General features: G+C 44.4%; 1 protein-coding gene and 1 long non-coding RNA gene across 6 annotated transcripts in view; one reads left to right on the forward strand and one right to left on the reverse strand.

Moving 5' to 3' along the window:
* ZCCHC2 (zinc finger CCHC-type containing 2) overlaps positions 1–2,098 on the forward strand; it is a 42,656-nt gene extending 40,558 nt beyond the window's left edge. For both annotated transcript variants that reach the window (XM_053313550.1, XM_053313551.1), the window contains exon 14: positions 215–2,098. In XM_053313550.1, coding sequence (XP_053169525.1) covers positions 215–282 — 68 coding nt within the window. In that variant the 3' untranslated portion in view covers positions 283–2,098. The remainder of the gene's footprint in view (positions 1–214) is intronic.
* Positions 1–21,252, reverse strand: part of LOC128352963 (uncharacterized) — a 62,443-nt gene that overhangs the window by 34,263 nt on the left and 6,928 nt on the right. The window contains exons 1-3 of one of the 4 annotated variants that reach the window (XR_008320742.1): positions 13,842–13,924; positions 13,226–13,346; positions 9,109–9,231 (exon numbers count right to left, since the gene is read on the reverse strand). This is a non-coding gene — a long non-coding RNA (uncharacterized LOC128352963). Of the gene's footprint in view, positions 1–9,108; positions 9,232–11,526; positions 11,619–12,087; positions 12,568–13,225; positions 13,347–13,841; positions 13,925–21,252 lie in introns of those variants that run through there. The other 3 variants (XR_008320740.1, XR_008320741.1, XR_008320743.1) reach the window with 3 other exon arrangements.

Raw genomic sequence — 21,252 nt, forward strand, 5'->3', positions numbered from 1 at the left:
CTTGGCATTTTGTTCTGGAGAAATTATTCTTAGAATGACTTTTCATTTATTTGCAAACTGACTTCTAGACAGGTGATATGGATTTATAAGCCTCCTATGGATAACCGAATAGCATTTTTGGAAGAGTCTGTTCACTTTTTTATTCTTTGTAGCTTTTCTTTATAATTTTATTAAGTGTAAGCAGTGACTTAGTAAGTTCTCTTTCCTGTTCTAGGCACTTACAGATTGAGATATGCACCTCCCCCACCCCCTTCTAATGATACGTTGGATTCTGCTGACTGAAACCAAGTAAACATTGCCTACATACCAAAATGAAGGTTGGGAGATCTGGGGAATTCTTTGGATTTGAGAGATTCCTTGTGTGTGTGTTCTATTTTGTTGCATTTTCATTGCTCGTGAACTCCTGTCCTAATACAAAAGAAGAAAGCCGTGTTGCTCCTGGTCTGACTTGCATAAAGTATGTTGCTATCTTGGCCAACCAATCAAAAAAGCATTTGAACGAATAGACTTTTGCACTGAAGACTTAAGACATGCAATGTTTACTACATTTTTAAAATAGGGAAAACAAAAGGTCACCTAACCTGACTACACTGGTTAAACATGGTTAAACGTGGTTTAACCACGTTCAACGTGGTTGAAAGGAGAAACTCAGTCACTTGCGCTCCTCAAAATCACCTTGCCCTTCCCCTCTTTCTCCTTGTGCTTCTATTCTTTCCCACCCTTGCTGGCTCTACATGTCTTCATGGGACTGGATGGATGTTAAGCACTTCAAATAGATCCTGCCCATAACTCTAGTAAATTCCTTTTCTTGTAAACTGAGGGGGCATTGCTTGATTTTCTTAAGAAACTGAACACTCACAACAGTATATGTGCATAATCTGACAAATATATAGAGCTCTTATGTGCCTAAATGGAGAAAAAAATATGAAGGTTTAAAACAGTGTGAACTTTAACAGATGTCTGAAATAGAAAAATATTGAACAATTTAACTTCTATTGTTGTGTTTTAAAACCTGTTGGTTCAAAGTCAGTATGGTATGAATGCCTTGGTTTGTGTGTCTGCATTTGTAATGAAAATTGACAGCAAGTACCTTTTTATTAAAAATATCGTACTTTGTCAGTACAAAAGAAACGTGACTTGATTTTAGCGTTGCCCCTTCAGACTATTACAGTGCTGTGTTGAGAATGTAAATTTACTTCAATCTGGACAAAAACCTGTGTGTGTTCTTCAGAACCAAGTCGGGTATTTCTATACTAGAACCAGTCTACCAAATAGCAACGTCACTTTCTTATGACGATTTACCACTGTGTGATCACGATATAATGTGAAAGACTCCAATGAGTGTGAAGATTGATCATGTTAGTGTCATGTCACTACGTTTAATGCTGCTGTACTTTATTTCTGAAAGCCAATATGTACTAAATTGCTTCCAGGTAATATTTGATTTCTTAAGTGCACTGAGTTTATCTGGAAGAAAACTTTTGACTGTTGAAATCCACACTGAACTACCACCATTTGTGTACCCATAGGTTAGGTATCACAAGTCATAGTAGAAATGTAGGCTTTACTTACTTTATTTTTTAAAAAATTAGATATGCAGCAGATACAAAACCAGTCAACATCCGTGTTTGGTTCAGTCTAATTGCTAAACAAGAAACTTGAAAATTTGATTTACTACATTTCTTCATAGATAGCATTTATATTTATAGTACCAATATATTTTGAAATTGTGGGGGTAAAGGGGAGGTAGATGAGAGCTTTAATTTAAAAGAAAAATAGCATAGATTATTTGGGTTAAGCATTTCATTTGCTCTGGGTATCTTGGACCATATTAAAATTAAATAACTGCTTCTGAGTTTAGTGAGGGTGTCTGAAGCACCAGTGGACTCACATTCTGAATTATCTGCCAGTTTACTTTATGGAGCTATTTTATGATTTAAGATACTGTACTGTAAATAGGAGGTATGTTGCCTTCTCTTTGTTTGTATGTTTACTTTGATATTTGAAATGTACTGGAAAGGTTATATTTCTAGAACAGATTGGATTTTATGCAGCATTTTTTCCTTGAATTAACAGCAATAAAAAGAGAAAAAAAGCATCTGTTTGAAAACATTGTCCTTAATTATTTCATGGCAGCAGAGCTGGAATGCCTTGCCCGTCTCATGCGGTGAAGATTGGAAAGGTATGGGTCTTTTTAGTGTGCTCTAAAGATCTTGGGCTTGGATGGAAACTATTCACTTAAATGACTGGTGAGGGTAAGAATAGCTAAACTCACAATTAGCTTGGAATTGCCTGGAAAATAACCTCTCCCACTGATTATAAATGGTTGCTGGCAGTGTGGGGTGATGTGAACCACATTTACTGTCACTGGTGTAATAGCTGCTAACTGAGCAAAGTTGTGCCGTCGAGTTGGTGTTGACTCCTAGCAACACCTGAACCATGTGGTTTTCTTTGGTAGAATACATAAGAACAGCCCTACTGGATCAGGCCCAAGGCCCATCTAGTCCAGTATCCTGTTTCACACAGTGGACAACCAGAAGCTGCTGGAAGCCTACAGGCAGGAGTTGAAGGCATGCCCTCTCTCCTGCTGTTAGTCCCCTGCAACTGTTACTCAGAGGCATCCTGCCTTGCAGGCTGGAGGTAGCCTATTGCCCTCCAACTAGTAGCTGATGATAGACCTCTTCTCCATGAAGTTATCCAAACCCCTCTTAAAGCCATCCAGGTTGTTGGCTGTTGGCCTTGGAATGATAAAATGGAAAGTGTCAGAGGTTCTACCAAAAAGACACCTGTGCTTAATTTCATGTACACAGTCTGCCATGAGGTACAGCCACCCGGCTAGATTTCACAGACAACAGTTCTACGGGTGGCTCTAGTGAACTCTTGCACTGCTGTGCAATTACACAGTAACTTAATATCTGGAGACGAGCAAAGAGATTTCTGTGCACAAAGTCAAGGCCTGATATTTACAGTCCCTCTACCCAGTTGTGATCTAAGAACATAAGAACAGCCCTGCTGGATCAGGCCCAAGGCCTATCTAGTCCAGCATCCTGTTTCACACAGTGGCCCACCAGATGCCACTGGGAGCCTACAAGCAGGAATTGAGGGCATGCCCTCTCTCCTGCTGTTACTCCCCTGCAGTATCCTTCCTCTGAGGCTGTAGGTGGCCTCTAGCCCTCCGACTAGTAGCCGTTGATAGTCCTCTCCTCCATGAAGTTATCCAAACCCCTCTATATGAAGTGTTGACCTCAGGCAGTGAACTCAAATTCTTTGTACAATCTATATTGGTCAACAGGCATTAACCACTTTTACTGATATAGTGAAATGTGTTCTAGGAGAATGAGCTGTTGTCTAAAGTCTATTTGCAAATTCCAAGCAGAGTGACAAAGGCAGCAATCCTATGTGCACAAGTCTCATTTGACACAATGGTATTCTGAGTAATCATGCATTGGGTTAGGCTTTGCAAAAGCAGTGTGTCTATAAGAAACCATGTAGTGCTATTTCGCAATGGGCATAGGAGTTGGGCACAGGTGCATTTTGTAGGATCACTGGCTACCTCTAACAGGCTGTAAAAACTAGCACCAACTAAACTATGTATTTAGATTAGCTTATTATGCAGACCGGTAGGTGATCAGACTAGCCTGTTCCTCTAGTCCCTTGGGTATAGCTAGGAAGTTGTAAATGTAAGAGGCAGTTGAGCAGAGCACCAAAATGAAGCTGGAAGGAGAAATGATTGAGTTGTGGATGAGGGAGAGGAAAGAGTCCTGTGTAAAAATGTCAGGATTGCTATAACTGAGCAGTGTCTGGATGAAGGAAGACCTAATCTATCATGTGAGAACGAGCTTTTACTTAGGGCATTCCTGGCCTAAGCAACATGTATTGATTGGCTCTTGGAGACAACTTTCCAATGTTAAGCACTATGGTCAGACAGCACATGTATACTGGCTAAGAAAATTTCACACAGAGCTGAAAACCATATTCACCTTAACCTTGTCAGAGTACCAGCTGGTAACCATATCTTGTGTAGGCAAAGCTTAAGAGCTAGTGACTTCAATTCTTGCAGTACAGTTGCACCTGTAAGAGGTGCTAAAAAGCATTAGATTCCATTTCCAGAGCAAGAGCGCAGTTATATAGTTTCTGTTAGTAATGGGTAAGACAATATAATAAAGCTTTTAAATTCCATGGTTTCTGTTAGAATTCTGTCATCACTGTGTAACTACAGAGTTGCTATACAGCAGATATTGGGGGAGAAGATCTTACAAATTGGAGGGTGGTGTTTCCACAGAGACGAGAGCCTTGGCATCTCTCCTTGAAATTAAGCACTGATTATAAACTGTTCAACTTGATTTTGATAGTCTGATCTTATATTCCTCAAGATTTTAGTATACGAAGCTCAACAGAGTGCTTAGAGAGAAAAGCTGTTTTGGGGGTACATAATAGCCTGTTAAAAGGGAGTGGGGGGGAAGGTTAATCCAAAATCAGTGTTTCTGTCACTGATAAGTGGGGATGTTGCCTGAAAGTAAATTTTGGTTGTCTTTGGCCAAGGTAATCCATGAATTAGATTACCCTGAGTCTACGGATCTGTGTAGGCCTGTGCAATATTGGATTTCCAATATTAGAAATAATTCTGATCTGATATTTAGAAGGCTATATCGGACCAGAATTATCTAATACGGCATCAGGGATATCTAGGCATAGGGGGAAACATGGGAAATGTTGGCACACAAAATGGCAGCAGAAATAACAAAATGGAGTCTTCATCTGTCTACCGCCACAATACTTTTAAAAATAAAAATCAATGGATGGGCCTGTTTGTTCGAAATTAAATACAAAGTCCTGCATCCTCCGCTATGTGTCTGCCAAATTTCAGAGCTCTCTACTCAAGTCACTTATTTCTGTTTGTGCACAGGCCATCATGGATCACAACCCCACACACCGGTTAGTGTAGACAATACTGAACAAGATGGGCCAATGGTCTGAGTTGATATAAGGTTGCTTTTTATGTGTGCACTGTTTTGCAAATATGGACGGTTCACACCAGCTCTTAAGTAGCTGATGTCATTTGATTTTGTTATAGCAAGGGAGGCCCTGAAATGTTTCTAGGTGCATTTAAAAACCAAACTGCTGGATCAGCCCAAGGCCACTGTTGCTCCCCTGTGATTCAAAGGTGTACTGCCTCTGAGTCTAGAGATAATGTATACAGGTGAAACTCGGAAAATTAGAATATTGTGCAAAAGTCCATTAATTTCAGTAATGCCAATTAAAAGGTGAAACTGATATATGAGACAGACGCATTACATGCAAAGTGAGATAAGTCAAGCCTTAATTTGTTATAATTGTGATGATCATGGCGTACAGCTCATGAAAACCCCAAATCCACAATCCCAGAAAATTAGAATATTACATGGAACCAAGAAGACAAGGATTGTAGAATAGAACAATATCAGACCTCTGAAAAGTATAAGTATGCATATGTATTCAGTACTTGGTTTGGGCCCCTTTTGTAGCAATTACTGCCTCAATGCGGTGTGGCATGGATGCTATCAGCCTGTGGCACTGATGAGGTGTTATGGAAGACCAGGATGCTTCATTAGCGGCCTTCAGCTCTCCTGCATTGTTTGGTCTCATGTCTCTCATCCTTCTCTTGGCAATGCCCCATAGATTCTCTATGGGGTCAGGTCAGGCGGGTTTGCTGGCCAATCAAGCACAGTACACTGTATACTTTTCAGAGGTCTGATATTGTTCTATTCTACAATCCTTGTCTTCTTGGTTCCATGTAATATTCTAATTTTCTGGGATTGTGGATTTGGGGTTTTCATGAGCTGTACGCCATGATCATCACAATTATAACAAATTAAGGCTTGACTTATCTCACTTTGCATGTAATGCGTCTGTCTCATATATCAGTTTCACCTTTTAATTGGCATTACTGAAATTAATGGACTTTTGCACGATATTCTAATTTTCCGAGTTTCACCTGTATAGCCCTCAAGACTAGTAGCACTGATAAGGCAGGACCTTCATGAATTACTCTAATCCAGACCTTGCCAAATTTTCTTTGGATACAGGAGCCAGATTCATATTTCAACCTTCAGGATTTGAAAAGTTTTTGACTTATGAAAGACTGGATTCTGCTTCACAAATAAAATCTTGTGCTATTACCCTTGGACTACATATATGTAAAACAAAATAAACTTCACAAAGCTGTCAGCAATTACTTGGAACCTTTCTTCTATTCCCCATCATAAATATACATTGTTTTAATATGTTTTGCTATATAAATTGGTTTTTTGTTGAAAAGCTGCATATATAATTTTTAAATAATAAAGCGAAACCACGAGAAAGACCAGCCTAAAGTCTGCAATTAGTGTAGCTTTCTCCAAACCCATGCCCCCAAGTTATCAAAGTGATCTGAAAGCGCATGAAGAGAAAGTTTCTTTGATCTATCCTAAATCACCTGCCAGTTTCATTAGATAAGATGGCGTTCTGGTGTGATCTCTTCCACTTAGTGCTGGAGACAGATCTAAGTAACAACTAGTTCTTCATCATGGTCTTTATGCATCACATGGGTTTGCGCCTGTAAAGGTAAAGTGTGCCGTTGAGTCGATATTGACTCATGGCAACCACAGATCCCTGTGGTTTCCTTTGGTAGAATACAAGAGGGGTTTACCATTGCCTCTTCCCACACAGTGTGAGATGCCTTTCAGCATCTTCCTATATCGCTGCTGCCTGATATAGTATCAGCAGGGATTCGAACTGGCAACTTCTGCTTGTTAGTCAAGCATTTCCCGACTTAAGGTGGCCTGTGCAGAGCCACAATTCAGATCCTTCTAGTGCTCTACTTTTATAAGGACAAAAAAGCAGGAAAAGAGATCCCCTAGTGATTATTCCTACCTCCTTCAGTTTTTCACCGACCACTGTAGTAGCAGTGTCCTTGGATTTCATCTCTAGCGTTACCTCACAAATTTCTCATAATTTCAAATTAGTATTACAGTTTGTCCTATTTTTGTGTGTGTGTATGTGTATACACACACCTATCAATTTTGCATCTTGTTTTTCCCTCAAGCCCACCCCACCACCCACCCCCAGACTCCTTTTCATGGCCACAAATGTCACTTTTAAGCATTGCACCGCCACAATACCAACGTCTGATGGACATACCCTCTGCCTTTCATGCCTTGGAGAACCGCATTGTACTGATTCTTGCTTTATCTGCCGAGGCTTCATTCAATAAGCTTGGCATAATCAGACAGCCTGCCTTCAGGTGCTTTTATGGGAACAAGCTCTCCAGACTAGCATCTTTTATAGCAGGGAGACAGACCGAGATCCCAAATGCCTCTACTACCTTGGTGAAAGGGCAATCCATGGCAATGCAGGTGACCCCGGACTCTTTACTAGCTCCATCTCCTACCCCAATCTCCAATTCTGTTGTGCCATCAAGTCGGTGTTGACTCCTCGTGACCACAGAGCCATGTATCTTTGGTAGAATACAGGAGAACTTTACCATTGCCTCTTCCCGTGCAGTATGAGATGATGCCTTTCAGCATCTTCCTATATCGCTGCTGCTCGATATCAGTGTTTCCCATAGTCTGGGAAACATACCAGTGGGGCTTCGAACCAGCAACCTCTTGCTCCCTAGGCAAGTTACTTCCTCGATGTGCCAATTCTGTACTGGCACCTGAAGTGCCCCCTCCTGACACATTGGGCTTGAGTGTGACTGTCAAACTGTCAGCCCCCATGCCAGAAGCAGTTCAGACACCGGCTCCTCCCATTCCCTTTGTCCTAAGCAGCCGGGCCTGAAAAAGGAGCATTCCAAGTCTCTGACTTTGGGACAAGGGAGTTTGCTCTCGGTACCCTAGCTAGTGCTAGTGCATCTGTACCGAAAGCAAATAAGCCTTCTTCAATCTTGTCAAAGCTGCCGAAAAGTAAATGTTACTGCTATTGACAGCCAACCTTAAAAAAAAAAGAAGCAGCAGCATTTAAATCTAGCTCCCATTGAACCTGAAAACCAGCTTCCGTTGCCTTCCCTCACCCCTGCTTCCCCAAGGCAACTTGGGGAAAACCAGCATCTGTACTGGCAACTTCTAGAACATGTATAAGGTGCAACAAAAAGACACTGCCTTTCTTCCAAAGCACCCCATACCTAACTCAGTAGTTGTGGAATCTGCTCAATCTCATATGCGATGCCATGGGTAAAACAATTTATTCTACCGCAAGGCTGTGGCCAACCACTAAGCTTGCTGGGCCAGGTACCAACACTTTATTTTGGAGAAACTTGATGCCTTTTCTTAATCAACTTCAGCAGGATCAGAAAGATGCAGCTCTGGTCTTTTGGAATGAAAGTTTACGTGTGACCAAACAACAACTCCATTGTTGGAGCCATTGAGGACGTGAGCCTCGACGATCACAGAGGCTGCTTCTTGTGGTATTTTACAGTAAATCGACCTTTGGCTCCATGTGGCATCTTCCAAAATGCAGTTGCTAAATCGTCAGCATGTTAACACACCAATTTTGCAGCCAACCCAGACATAGCACACTGTTCTACAGCATGTGCTAGGTCTGATGACTACATCTTATCGGGAGGAGAGCTGGTCTTAGGGTATAAAGCATGAATTGTCCCTTTTTGCTAAGCAGAATCTGCTCTGGTTGCATTTGAATGGGAGACTAAGAAAATGAGCACTCTAAGAAAATTCCCTAGGGGATGGGGCCGCTCTGGGAAGAGCATGTCCCTGGCACCTCCAAGATAGGGCTGAGAGAGACTCCAGCCTGCAACCTTGGAGAAGCCGCTGTCAGTCTGGGTAGACAATACTGAGTTATATGGACCAATGGTCTGGCTTGGTATATGGCAGCTGCCTATGTTCCTATTTAACAGCCATCCTTCCTCTAGCATGTTTCCACATGTGCGCACTTCAGTCGTGGTTTCTGGACAATTTCAAACTGCAACGTCATTCTCAGCGCAAAATCCTTCATGTGCCTCAACTTGTCTCAATTCTTCCCCCTGATTCCCCTGATTCTGAGGATTCTCCAAAAGATCACCGAAAACAGAGCTCATTGCATCATGGTTACCCCCGTGGTGGCCAAGACGGTCTTGGTCTGTCAAAATGAACTTACCTGCAACTCCGTGGCTCCTCACAATGGATCACGGCCGCCGTCTCCATTCCGATGTGAACTCTCCATGCCTCGCAGTGTGGAAGATATGGACATCACCAATTTGAGTGCTCGGGTACAGCAGCTCTTGAAAGCCAGAAGAAAGCCATTTATGCAAAAAAAAACCTATGCTGCAAAATGGAAACAATTTCTCTATATTCAAGGGCAAAGGGCTTGCCTCCTGAGTCGGCTGCTCTTTCTATGATACTAGAATATATTCTCCTTTTAAAAGAGAAAGGTTTAGCAAACTCTCCTTTGAGAGTTCATTTAGCGGTGATTTGGAGCAGCTCATTCACTGCCCAGCTTATTTTCTCATTCAGTAATCCCAAAACCTTTGGTTTAAGGTGAGAGATAAGATGCTTTACATTTTCACTCATGCTCTAAAAATAATGGAGATTGCAAGTTAAGGTGCCCATCTTAACTTTCGGCCATATAAGCTGTAAAGACTTTGTACAGTCTGGTATATGATGATGGCTTTAAAAATGAGGTTCCCAAGCACCCACACTTTGCCTTGATAAGAGATGCATCAGGCAGAAATTCATCAGGGGCATTTCTAGGAAGTGATTTGGGAAACTGCACCTGTTAAATGTCTGCCTGGATGCATTCCTCCCCAGCCGAATGTCCAACTGAAAAGACCAAGGCAAAGCATGGGTGCATGGATCCTCATTTTTAAATCGATCATCCTGGACCAGATTGTATAGTCTTTCCAGCTTTTAAAATAATTATTTTTTACATTTATATTCAGCTCTTTCTACATGGTTATGTTTATCCTCAAAACAACCCTGTGATGTAGGTTAGGCTGAGAGATGCCTAGGGTCACTCAGTGAATTTAATGGCTGAATGGGAATTCGAACTCCAGTCTCCCTGGTCCTAGTCCAACACTATATATATGGTGCAGAAGTTACGATGGGCACCTTAACCTGAAATTTCCATTCTGTTTAGAGCACAAGTGAACATGTGTATAGCATCTTAACTCATAAACCGAATTTTTTTGGCTTACTAATTTCCCAGGCGTTTTAAAAAGGGAAATCTGATTAGACACTATGGAAAGACCTTGCCCAAGATGGTTAAATAGTCTTCCCATTCTTATGCAGTATACCTCTGATGTAAAATCTCTATGTTCAAAGATAGTCTGCAACTACCTAAAATGCCACTGCAAGGCCCCAATCATCTCGCTTCCGCCTTGCATTCCCTGGTAAGTACAACTGCCGCCTCATTGCTGCCATATTTGCCTTCACAAGTCCATTCGCCACACTGCCCCCACTGCCTCATATGGCTGGTAAGGACCTCTGTTGCCTTGCCACCAGCTTGTGCTTCCTCATAAGCATTTACCTTAGTTTGAGTTCTCTTCCACAACCCATTGCCAGCTCCTTGCATTCCCTCACAAGTTCATACACCAGTCCACCACAGCCATGGAAATAGTGCTGAGAGGATGCACACTTCACAGATGTCCCAATGTCCCTTTGTGAATTCTCAGCCCCATGGGCTCAGCTTCCTGTAGGAGAGGCCCTCCCAGTACCGAGAATGTAATGAACTGCACCGGAGATGGCCACAGTGGAAACAGTACCAGGGGGATGCTACAGATTCATAGGGATTGCAGTGCCCAATGAACAGCCATAGTAGCCAACACTTGTTTGCTAGAGTTTAAGAGTCAGTTTTAACTGCTGCATCTTAGCCACTTTCTGCATCAGATCCGAAAGGGTGGTGTCTCCTGGTTGATGTCTGCAAGCTTTCAGGCAGATAGGGCAGAAAATTTAGATTTTATCACCAAGAGAATATTCAGGGTTTATAATGTTAAAATGCTGAAGCAACTCCCCCAATCTTAATTATATTAACAGAACTGTGACATAAGGAAAGGTTCTTTGGTAAGAGTTTACTCCACCATAAACACTCTGAATTTGGAGGATAGATTTTTCTTTTTATTGGAAAAACTTGTGTTTTGGATCAGTATTCTTTGGAGGGTACTGTATTATCTTAAGCCTAGTTTGACAGAAGTTTCTACCCATGCTTCTCCAGATTAACAGCATTGTAGGCCTCAATAACTGGGCTGGGCACATAATTTATCTTCAAGCTCACAAAATACCACCTCCACTTCAGTAGCACCCATCTCTTTTTCTTTTATCTCTTTGACAACACACTGTTGTTGTTGTTACATTTATATCCCGCTCTTCCTCCAAGGAGCCCAGAGCGGTGTACTACATACTTGAGTTTCTCTTTCACAACAACCCTGTGAAGTAGGTTAGGCTGAGAGAAAAGTTATTAAGGGATTTTTAAAGTCTACATATTTGGCAACACTCCACTCAGCCTAACAGAGAGCAATCAGGATCCAAATGGTAAAATATACAAAGTTTTGTTTTGACTGAAGTTCTATAAATTACCTACCAAATAATAAAATATTGTGAGCTCAAACCACAAGGTAGAACTTCCTGATGTTGAACACCAAAAACTTTGTAAAACCTTCAACTAAGATAAAGTTACATCCCTGCCTGAAAAAAACATAATTCAATTCAATTTGTGGATTCAATAATATTGGCAGTGTGATCACACCTCAATATTCACAAGAAGAAGCAGGTAAGTCGTGCTCACTTTAAATCCATACTTCATTCTTTCACACACACACACACACACACACCACACACACACACAGAGCACAATGATCATTAGAAATAACAAATGCTTTAACAACTGTGTCCAAAGCTACGGATTCTCTTCCCAGAAATTCCCCATAAAAGTCACTGTTCTGCTTGATTTAATTCCTTCAGGATGGTGTTATCAGCAATATAGTGGTAGGCCTTAAAACAGTCTTACTGAAACAGTAGGCCTTAATCCTCTGAATTGCGCCTATTTACCATATATAGTGACTCGCTTTGCTTTATGAGCCCCCTAGAGAACAAAAGCACCCCTATTCTTGAAACCCAACTCTCTTAAGGGGCTGAAACCTACTGTATAGGAGCCCTAATGTTGTCTTTTCTTTCTCCTTCCTTCCTTCAGGCCACACAGGCCTTGAGCAGCAGCCCTCTTTCCAGGGCCTGTTCTTTGGCTACAGTAGAGCTCTGAGCTGATATGAGCTCTTCTGGCCTCAGCTCTTCTTCCTCTTGTAATAAAGTTGTGGCTTATTTTAATGATACTTATTAGTGTCTGTCTCTCTTCTTTCTGTCTAGAAAGTAGTACGCTTCAAAAGTTGTACACAAGTGATGCAGCCTCTGAGCACAGATGGAGTAGATTTCATCCCTTTAAGCCTCGGGCCTCCACTTCATGGTTAATGGCCGATAGGATCGTATCTTACTCAAAGTAGTCTCATTGAAATTAAATGGACATTAGGCATTCCTTAACATGTTCTTTTCATTTCAGTAGCATAATTTGAACTAGCTGGGCAGGGCACAGAGTATCTGTGTCTCCGGCCAGCCCACCCACCGCTGCTGCTCCCCCCGACCCCTGCCAGCACACCTGGCTTTCTGGCCGACCAGCCGCCCCCCCCCGCCTGCTTCTCGCCCCATCCCCACACTTTCTGGCTGGCCAGCCCACCTCCTCTCCCTCACCCCACTCCTGCGCTGGCCGGCCAGCCGGCCCGCTTCCTCTCCCCCGCCCGCCTGCTTCTCGCTCCCACCCCACAGTTTCTGGCAGGCAGGCAGGCAGGCAGGCAAGCCAGCCGTCACTATCCCCCAGGCAGCTGCTCACAAACTCTCATAAGAGCTGCCACACATGGGATTAGCAACAGGTACGTTGAGAACATAATGTTCTCCATGTCAGTTACTATCACTTTCTTGCTGTATTCTCTACAAAGTAGGAGATGGTGGATTATTGGCAATTATATATATATATTATACACACACACACACACACACACACACACACATACATACATACATACATACATACTAATAGCTACATGCTTTCAGAAAGTGCCAAAGAAGTGCAGCATTCTTTGAATTTTGCTCTTAAACAGTTAATCCACAAGCTTTTTGAGTCCCTGGCTACTTGCAATCTTAATCTGTTATCACACAAAACTGTGTTTCTTGTTGCTGTTACTTCTGCCAGGAGAGTTAGTGAAATAAAAGGGTTGAGATCAGATACACCTTACCTGGTTTTTCATAGAGATAGGGTAGTTTTATGCCTTGATGTCTCGTTCCTCCCCAAGGTTGATTCAGTGTTTCACCTGGCTCAAGAGATATCTTTGCCTATGTTGCTTCCCAGCCCTACAGCTGATACAAAGAGAGCATACTACTTCTTAGATGTGTGTAGGACACTAGTGTTCTGTGTTGACAGAATCAAATCATTCTGCAAATCTCATGCTCTACTTGTGCCTATGGTGGCAACTCTTAAGGGCCTACCAGTATCCACACAAAGGATTTATTCCCAGGTCAAAGAGGCAATTTCGATGTCTTACCAACTCACCTCAAAACCCTTGCCAGCTCCTGTCAAGGCCCACTCAACCAGGGCTTGTGGCAACTTCTACAGCAGTCTGTCATGGTGTGCCACTGTCTGATTATCTGTAAAGCAGCCACCTAGTCTCAACCATCTGTGTTTGTTCGTCACTATGCATTGGATCTGTTACCCAGTTTGCAAGCTTCTTTTGGGGTTTCTGTTCTTTGCTCCACTTAACATTGAGGCTGCACCCACCATCCAGATAAGCCTAGCTTCCTATTATCCAAAGTGTGATGCCCAGAGACCATGATGAAGTAAGGCAGGTTTCTTACCTGTAACTCTAGTTCTTTGAATGGTTTTCTGTGCCATTCACATGATCCACCCTGCCTGCCTTTCCCCTGCAACCTGAGAAGACTATCTTTGTACTGTAGATATGCGCCGGTTGCTTGGACTGAAGGAGGAGGTGGGAATAACCACTAGGGGGAGCGCTTTTCTCACTTTTTTGCCCTTATATGGTACAGCTCTGGCTCCGAATCGTGGCTCTGCACAGGCGCAAACCCAAATGTGAAGGCACAGAAGACCACTTGAAGAACTACAGCTACAGGTAAGACTGCCTATTTCTCTCTCTCTGGGGGAGGGGGAGGCTTTCGTTTCTTTGGCCCAGTAGCCTTTGGTGTAACCTGAAGTGTCTTGCATGTAACATAGTTTTTAATATAATTATGACTGTATAAAATTTCCTGCACTCCATCATGTTAGAAAAGGCCAAACGTCTGCAGCCTGTATCATGCCCAACAGGGTGTCTTCCACCAAGACCCATTGTTCTGCTCAACACTTAGCTGAAGAAGACTCCTGGAGAACTCAAAAACGTTCTTTTTTGTGATATTTTAATTTTCCTAAAACATAATAGCCTATTTTGTAATAGACCAACACATGATCTACCACCTACACTGTTTCCACATTGAAGAGAATTGTCAAGTGATGTTTGAACAGGGAAGAATCAACTTTAAGAATGGAGAGACGATGTTGTGAATAGAACAGGGAGTCTGCAGACTGACTTGGGAGGAGGCCAGGCCTGATCTTTTTGACAAGAAAGCTGGAAGTATTCAGATGAGAGAGGTAGCTTGGAAGGGAAGGACAAGGAGGAGGAAGTTACAGTGGTGCAGATCAGACTGCTAGAGCAGCAGTGAACCATAATAGGGTCACCAGATGCTGCTGGACTACAACTCCTATTGTTCCCAGCCACAATGATTTTTTGGCCATTTTGGCTGGGGATAATGGTAGTCCAACATCATATATATGATGGACTCAAAATATATGCTGGGCTGTAGCCTGCGTAAATTGGTTACTGTTAAATTGCTGCAAGGATATTGAGAATTAAAAAGCATAAACATGTTTTTAAACATCAAAGTCTAGAAACTATGTGCAAAAGTTTCATAACATCTGCAATATTTTAGTTATTTTTGCATTTATTTTTCCTTGCTTAGAATACATACTCACACCTATATTGGGCAGCAATGATATAGGGGGATGCTGAAAGGCATCAATCATCTCATGCTGTGCAGGAGATGGCAATGGTAAACACTCCCTGTATTCTACCAAAGACAACCACAGGGCTCTGTGATTGCCAGGAGTCGACACCGACTCGATGGCACACTTTACCTTTAGAATACATACTCACTTTGAAATGTCACATAGTCCTTTGTCTCCTATTTTTGTTTTGAAATAAACCTAGCTTTCCTTTTGAACTCTCTAAAGTGTCTTGCTTCAATTGCTGCTATACAAACACTCAAATAATAGCCGTGTATTTTGTTTGGTGTTTTTGTTTTCCAGCCTTCTCTTTGATAGCTGTGCATTTCCCAAGAAGCCAAGCATGTTCTATTGCTGCTCTAAGGGCAAAGGAGGTCCCTTGGTTCTTGCAACATGAATTCTATTCAGAAGTCTGCTTCTTGTATGCTGTACAGAAACCTGGTTGTGTTTGCTTGGATGTTTGCATATTCCCCAAGATTTGTTTCAGCTCTGCCGAAATGTTATTTTTACAGCTGGCTCTGGCTTTGATAGAAGGACATGCTCAGAGTTCTGAAGGACAAAGGCACTGGGCAGAAAACAGCTGTGCAACCGTGAGGGAGTTGCTTTGAGTTGCATTGTGGAGTGTGTGGGGAGGGAGATCTTAGCAAGGTTCCTCGAGCAAGTGACTGTGGCAAGGTGCGTTGTACTCAAAAACAACTATATAAAATACAAGGCACAGCACATATTTGAAACAGCAAGTACAGTGGCTTGAAATGACTTCTTGCTATGTGTTAACTTTCCCAGTGCTTTCTTGAAAATAACTGTTTGAGCATAGGGCTTGTACTGGAAGCTTGAGCCTAGCAAGGCATATGATCCCTGACAAAGTTGTGTAACAGTCTGTCCTCCAAACCATGGCCACAGCTCCTTAAAAGCACTGCAGCATGGGAAAGACTCTCACTCCATCATTTGGATTGAATTAGTATTGAGCTGTGGCTAAAGTGGTCCATCAATGAGGAAGGAGTGGATGTACAATGGGGCATAAAAGCCAGAATTATGCAGAGCTCTACTATGTATAGCCACCTAATGGCACAGCAGGGAAGTATCTTGCCTAGGGAGCAAGAGGTTACATACTGGTTTGAATCTCCACTAGTATGTTTCCCAGACTATGGGGGAAACCTATATCGGGCAGCAATGATAGAGGAAGATGCTGAAAGGCGTCATACTGTGCTGGAGATGGCAATGGCAAACCGCTCCTGTATTCTACCAAATAAAACCACATGGTTCTGTGGTCTCCAGGAGTCGACACCAACCCAACGGCACAACTTTACTTTACCTGCTATGCATAATATCTTTGGCAGGGGTTTGGGGCATCTAACATCACAGGTGAAGGTGTGAAAACTATGTGGCATGTAGCATGCAGCTATGTGGCATGTAGAACGTCAACTGGCATTTTTCCTTGGTATGGGGAGGACATCCTAACGTGATGGGTTATCAAGCTCTGCATGCTCCGAGACAGGACCAATCAAATTTCAGGCCAGCTTTGTGTATCCAGGCAGCTGTCACTCATCCTCAGTTCCAGTCCTGTCTCACTCCGCAGACAGAGCTTGATTCCTGCTGTGAGGAATTGTCACAGCCTTTTAACTTCAATTCTACTATAACTAATCAGGCCAGTTTCTTCTCCCTTCCTTTCTTCTGTGTGCCAGGGTGGGAAGGGAGTAGTCTTTTTAGTATTTTAGCGAATTTTATTTTATTTTAAAATTGAATTAGCCCTCATTGAAAGGGCCTGTGGATATGGAGCCTGCGCATATGGGGGACATGTTGAAGGGTTCCCTTTCGGAGGGCCCCTTCACAGAAGCCGCAATCGTTCCCTCAGCCGCGAGTTACGAGGGAACTGCGGGCTTAAGCCTTTCGGCTAATGTTAGGGAGAGAGAGACCTCGGAACCTCTGGAGACTACTGATCTGCCAGCTCCGCCGCCCCAAAAAGCCACAAAAAAGACCAAGCATTTGAAAGACAAAGTCTTGCCAAAAAAGAAAAAGGCAAAACTCTCTCCCGGCAGCGCTCCGCTGAGCGAAAGGCTGCAATTACAGGCAGTTCGGGCTCAGCAACCGTCTTCCTTTTTGCTGCCAGATCTTACTGCTGAGGGAGCGGCGGCCATTTTAGCACTCCTTTCTAAGTCCCGTTCCATTGCTACTATCAGGATCAACGGGGACCCTGGGCGCATAGTACCGCTTTCCGAACCCTTTACAGGTTCCTTATTACTACATGGACCTTCGTCGGCCCAGAGTTCCGCTCAACCTCCGCTCTCCGTTTTCGACCCTGCTCGGGGTCTGATCTTCGCGCCAACGGCGCTTGCAGCTATCCCCCCGCCTCAGGGTCCGCTAATCGTGCCGACAGCGTCCGCGACTATTGACCCCCCTCAGGCTCCACTAACCGTGCCGTCTGCGCCAAGTGCCTCCGACCCCTCTCAGGGTCCGTTGTTGGCCGCTGCTACAGCAACCTTTGCCACTGCAACCGAGCGGCTGAATAGGAAAGCGCTTCCTGATATGCCCCCTCTCCCAGGAGATCACCAGCCTTCAGAGGGTGAGTTGTTATGGCTGGGGGAATTTGTCAGAAGGCACTGCTTAAATGTGGTTTCCCCTCTGAAGGACTCAGTCGGGAGTGCCTTAATTCCTTCCCAACCGGTTTCCACCTCTGGGGTGTTAGGTTCCTGCGGGCAATCTACCAACATGCAGCCACCCTCTCTACAAGTGGCGCCCCACCGTAGGTCTAGGAGACCTTCCTATTCTTCTTCGCCGGACTCAAGCCTGGCTAGACGGGCGATTCCTATGGCAGAGTGCTCCTTTTTGCTTGACTCCACCAGGAGGAGACGTAGAAAGCGGAAACACGTTCACCATCCCTCTTTCTCCTTTGAGGAGGTGCCCAGGGCTCCAAAACGTGTTCCCACTGATGTTCCTTTAAATATTCAATCCACTGTACCCCCTATTATGCCACAGGGGATCCCAATAGTTCAGAACACCCCGGGAATCCTGGTGCGTTCTCAGGTTGTGGTTCAACGCCCAGTGCTTCCCTCTGAGGATTCACAGACTTCCGAGTCTGAGAAAGAGGAAGAGGAACTGTTTGATGAACAGGCTCCCATGGAAAAGCCTAATTCTACTCGACTTTTCTCTGCCTCTGAATTTGAAATTTTACTAGCCAAGGCCAAAAGGGCTATTAAAGATGTTTCACCAGAGATTGCCTCCCCTACAGTCTCTGGCTTGGATCAAGAGGTTTTTCCTTCCACGTCTGTTTCTGCAGCCACTGTACCCTTTCCTTCTTTATTTAAAGATGTCATGTTTGCTGAGTGGGGGGTACCTGGGTCTGCTAAACCTACCATTTCCTTCCCAAGGAAATTGTATGCATTACCCTCTGATATTATGGCGCTTTTGGCAGTTCCTGTTGTCGATGGGCCCGTGGCCCAGTTGGTCACTGGTGCTCTGGTTAATAAGGAGGGAGATGACTTTCTCAAAACGCCAGAGGAAAAGAAAACCGATCACCTGTTACGTAAGACGCACGAGGCGTCTGCAACTGTCATAAGGGCAGCTGCCACTAATTCTATTTTTGCCCGTGCCTCCATTCTGTGGACTAAGGAACTTGTTAAACTGGTTCCACCAGAAAATCTGAAGCTTCGCCAAGGCTTGAATAAGCTAGCCAGAGCTTCTGCCCTTATGGCAGATTCTGGTTTGGATTGCATACAACACGCTTCGCGTGCTATGGCAGCGGGTGTGGCCCTTCGCAGAAGCTTATGGCTAAAGAATTGGCAGGCAGATACCAAGTCCAAGTCCACCTTGGCAGCGTCTCCCTTTATGGGGGGGAAATTATTTGGGGAATCCTTAGATCCAATTTTGGTAGACACTAAGGATAAAAAGAAGGCCATGCCGGTGGGGCGTGGGGATCCCAGAAGGAATTTCAGGGGAAATAATGCCTTTCAGAATTCCTTTCGTCCCTTCAGAGGCTTTAACAGACCTGCCAATTCAGGATCCAGAGACGGCTTCAGAGGACGAGATGATCGCGGATCTTCCTTCAGAGCTACCTGGCGTCAACCTTGGAACAACAGGGGCAGAGGATCAGCCAGGGCGTGTTCAGGAGGCTATGCCAATAATCAGAACCGTAAGCAATGACGCGATACCTGTGGGGGCCAGACTTTTGGAGTTTGCAGAAGTCTGGGGGAACAGCACCACAGATCAATGGGTGTTGAATACGGTGAGTCAGGGGTACGTTGTAGACCCTGTAGATATTCCTCCCGATTTTCTCTTTATTACACCGGTTTCCAGGGTGAGATCCAAAAGAATCCTGATGGAGCACAGCATTCAACACTTACTGGACATACAAGCCATAGAACCAATTCCATCGACGGAATTATGTGTGGGCGTTTTTTCGCTTCTTTTTTGGTACCAAAAAAGGACGATTCCTGGCGAGCAAGCCTGGATCTAAAGAGATTGAATCACTTTGTACGCAAACGCAAGTTCCGAATGGAATCATTACGGACAATAAAAGCAGTGATTCTTCTGGGAAATTACTTGTCATCAATCGACCTTTCAGAAGCGTACTTACATGTACCAATTCACCCGGCGTCCCGCAAGTATCTCCGGTTTGCCTACAACCAGAGGCAATTTCAATACAGGGCTCTCCCCTTCGGGTTGTCCTCAGCCCCTCGAGTTTTCACAAAGCTGATGGTGGCGGTGATAGCTCATATGCGCCTGCAGGGGCTTCATGTGTTTCCGTATCTGGACGACCTTTTGGTACGGTCTCTGTCATTCGATCAGGCCTCCAGGGACATAGCTCAGGTGGTTCAGATATTGGAGGATCACGGCTTTGTCATAAACCATGCCAAGAGTCACCTATCTCCTTCGAAGGTGCTTCAACATCTAGGCGTTGTCTTCAACACCAGTGCAGGCACAGTTTCCCTACCACCGGATCGGCAGCAAAATATTGTGGACCACATCAGGTCATGGATGTTCAGGCACCAGGGCTCCCTCATTTCTCTGGCCCAACTCATAGGTCTGATGATTGCATGCCTGGAATGTACACCTTGGGCCAGGTGGCATTCAAGACCGCTTCAGTGGTTCCTTCTTCCCCATCAAGTAGCCATTATGGAAAGAACACCGTTGATGCTTCGCCTGCCACCGAAGGTGAGGGACTCCCTTCTCTGGTGGCTTTCTCCAGCCCTAGAGAAGGGCGTGCTGCTGGAAACTCCCCGGAGGGTGGTGGTCACAACGGACGCCAGCCTCTCTGGTTGGGGGCCCCACTGTCTTACACACCATACACAGGGCTTGTGGGACCAGAGGGATCTAAGGAACACCATCAACTGGTTAGAGTTGAAGGCTATTCGGTTAGCCCTTCTTCACTTCCACGATCTTTTGGAGGGGAGACATGTCCTCATAAGGACGGACAATGTGACTGCAAAAGCTCATGTGAATCACCAGGGCGGCACAAGATTGAGGGCCCTCATGTGGGAGTCGAACCTGCTATTTGGTTGGGCGGAAATCCACTTGTGTTCCATGACAGCGGAGCACCTGAGTAGCACGGAGAACTTACAGGCGGATTGGCTAAGCCGCCAATGGGAAGACCCAGTGGAGTGGGGTCTCCACCCAGCAGTTTTCAAGGAAATTGCAGCCCGGTGGGGTCGTCCACAGCTGGATCTATTCGCTTCTCAGGCGAATGCAAAGTTGCCGAGATTTTACGCCAGATATTTTTCTCCTCACACGGAGGAGGTGGACACCCTCTCCTCTCCTTGGCCACAGGGCTTGCTCTATGCGTTTCCTCCAACTCCGATTCTAGGATCTTTCCTGAGGAAGCTCCTGTTGGAGGAAGCGGAGGTCATTTTGATAGCTCCTTATTGGTCTCGGAGGCCTTGGTTCTCTGACCTACTGAGGCTGTCAGTTCGTCCACCGTGTTCTCTTCCTCAAAGAAGGGATCTGCTGTTGCAAGGCCCTCTCTACTACCCGGACATCGCCTGGTTACGCCTTCACGCTTGGAGGTTGAGCGCAAGATCCTAGAAGCCAAGGGATATTCTACCCAGGTGCAAGACACTATTTTGGCGTCAAGACGATCATCCACCTCGCGAATCTACCAAGTCACCTGGGCGGCTTTTTGTGCCTGGGGGCATAAACTGAATGTCATTCCATCCGTGGCGGGGGTTCCAGAAGTTCTAGGTTTCCTTCAAGCGGGTCTTGAAAAAGGGCTCCGTCCTAGCATTC

The sequence above is a fragment of the Hemicordylus capensis genome, chromosome 4 (genome assembly GCF_027244095.1).
Source record: "Hemicordylus capensis ecotype Gifberg chromosome 4, rHemCap1.1.pri, whole genome shotgun sequence".
NCBI lineage: Eukaryota > Metazoa > Chordata > Lepidosauria > Squamata > Cordylidae > Hemicordylus > Hemicordylus capensis.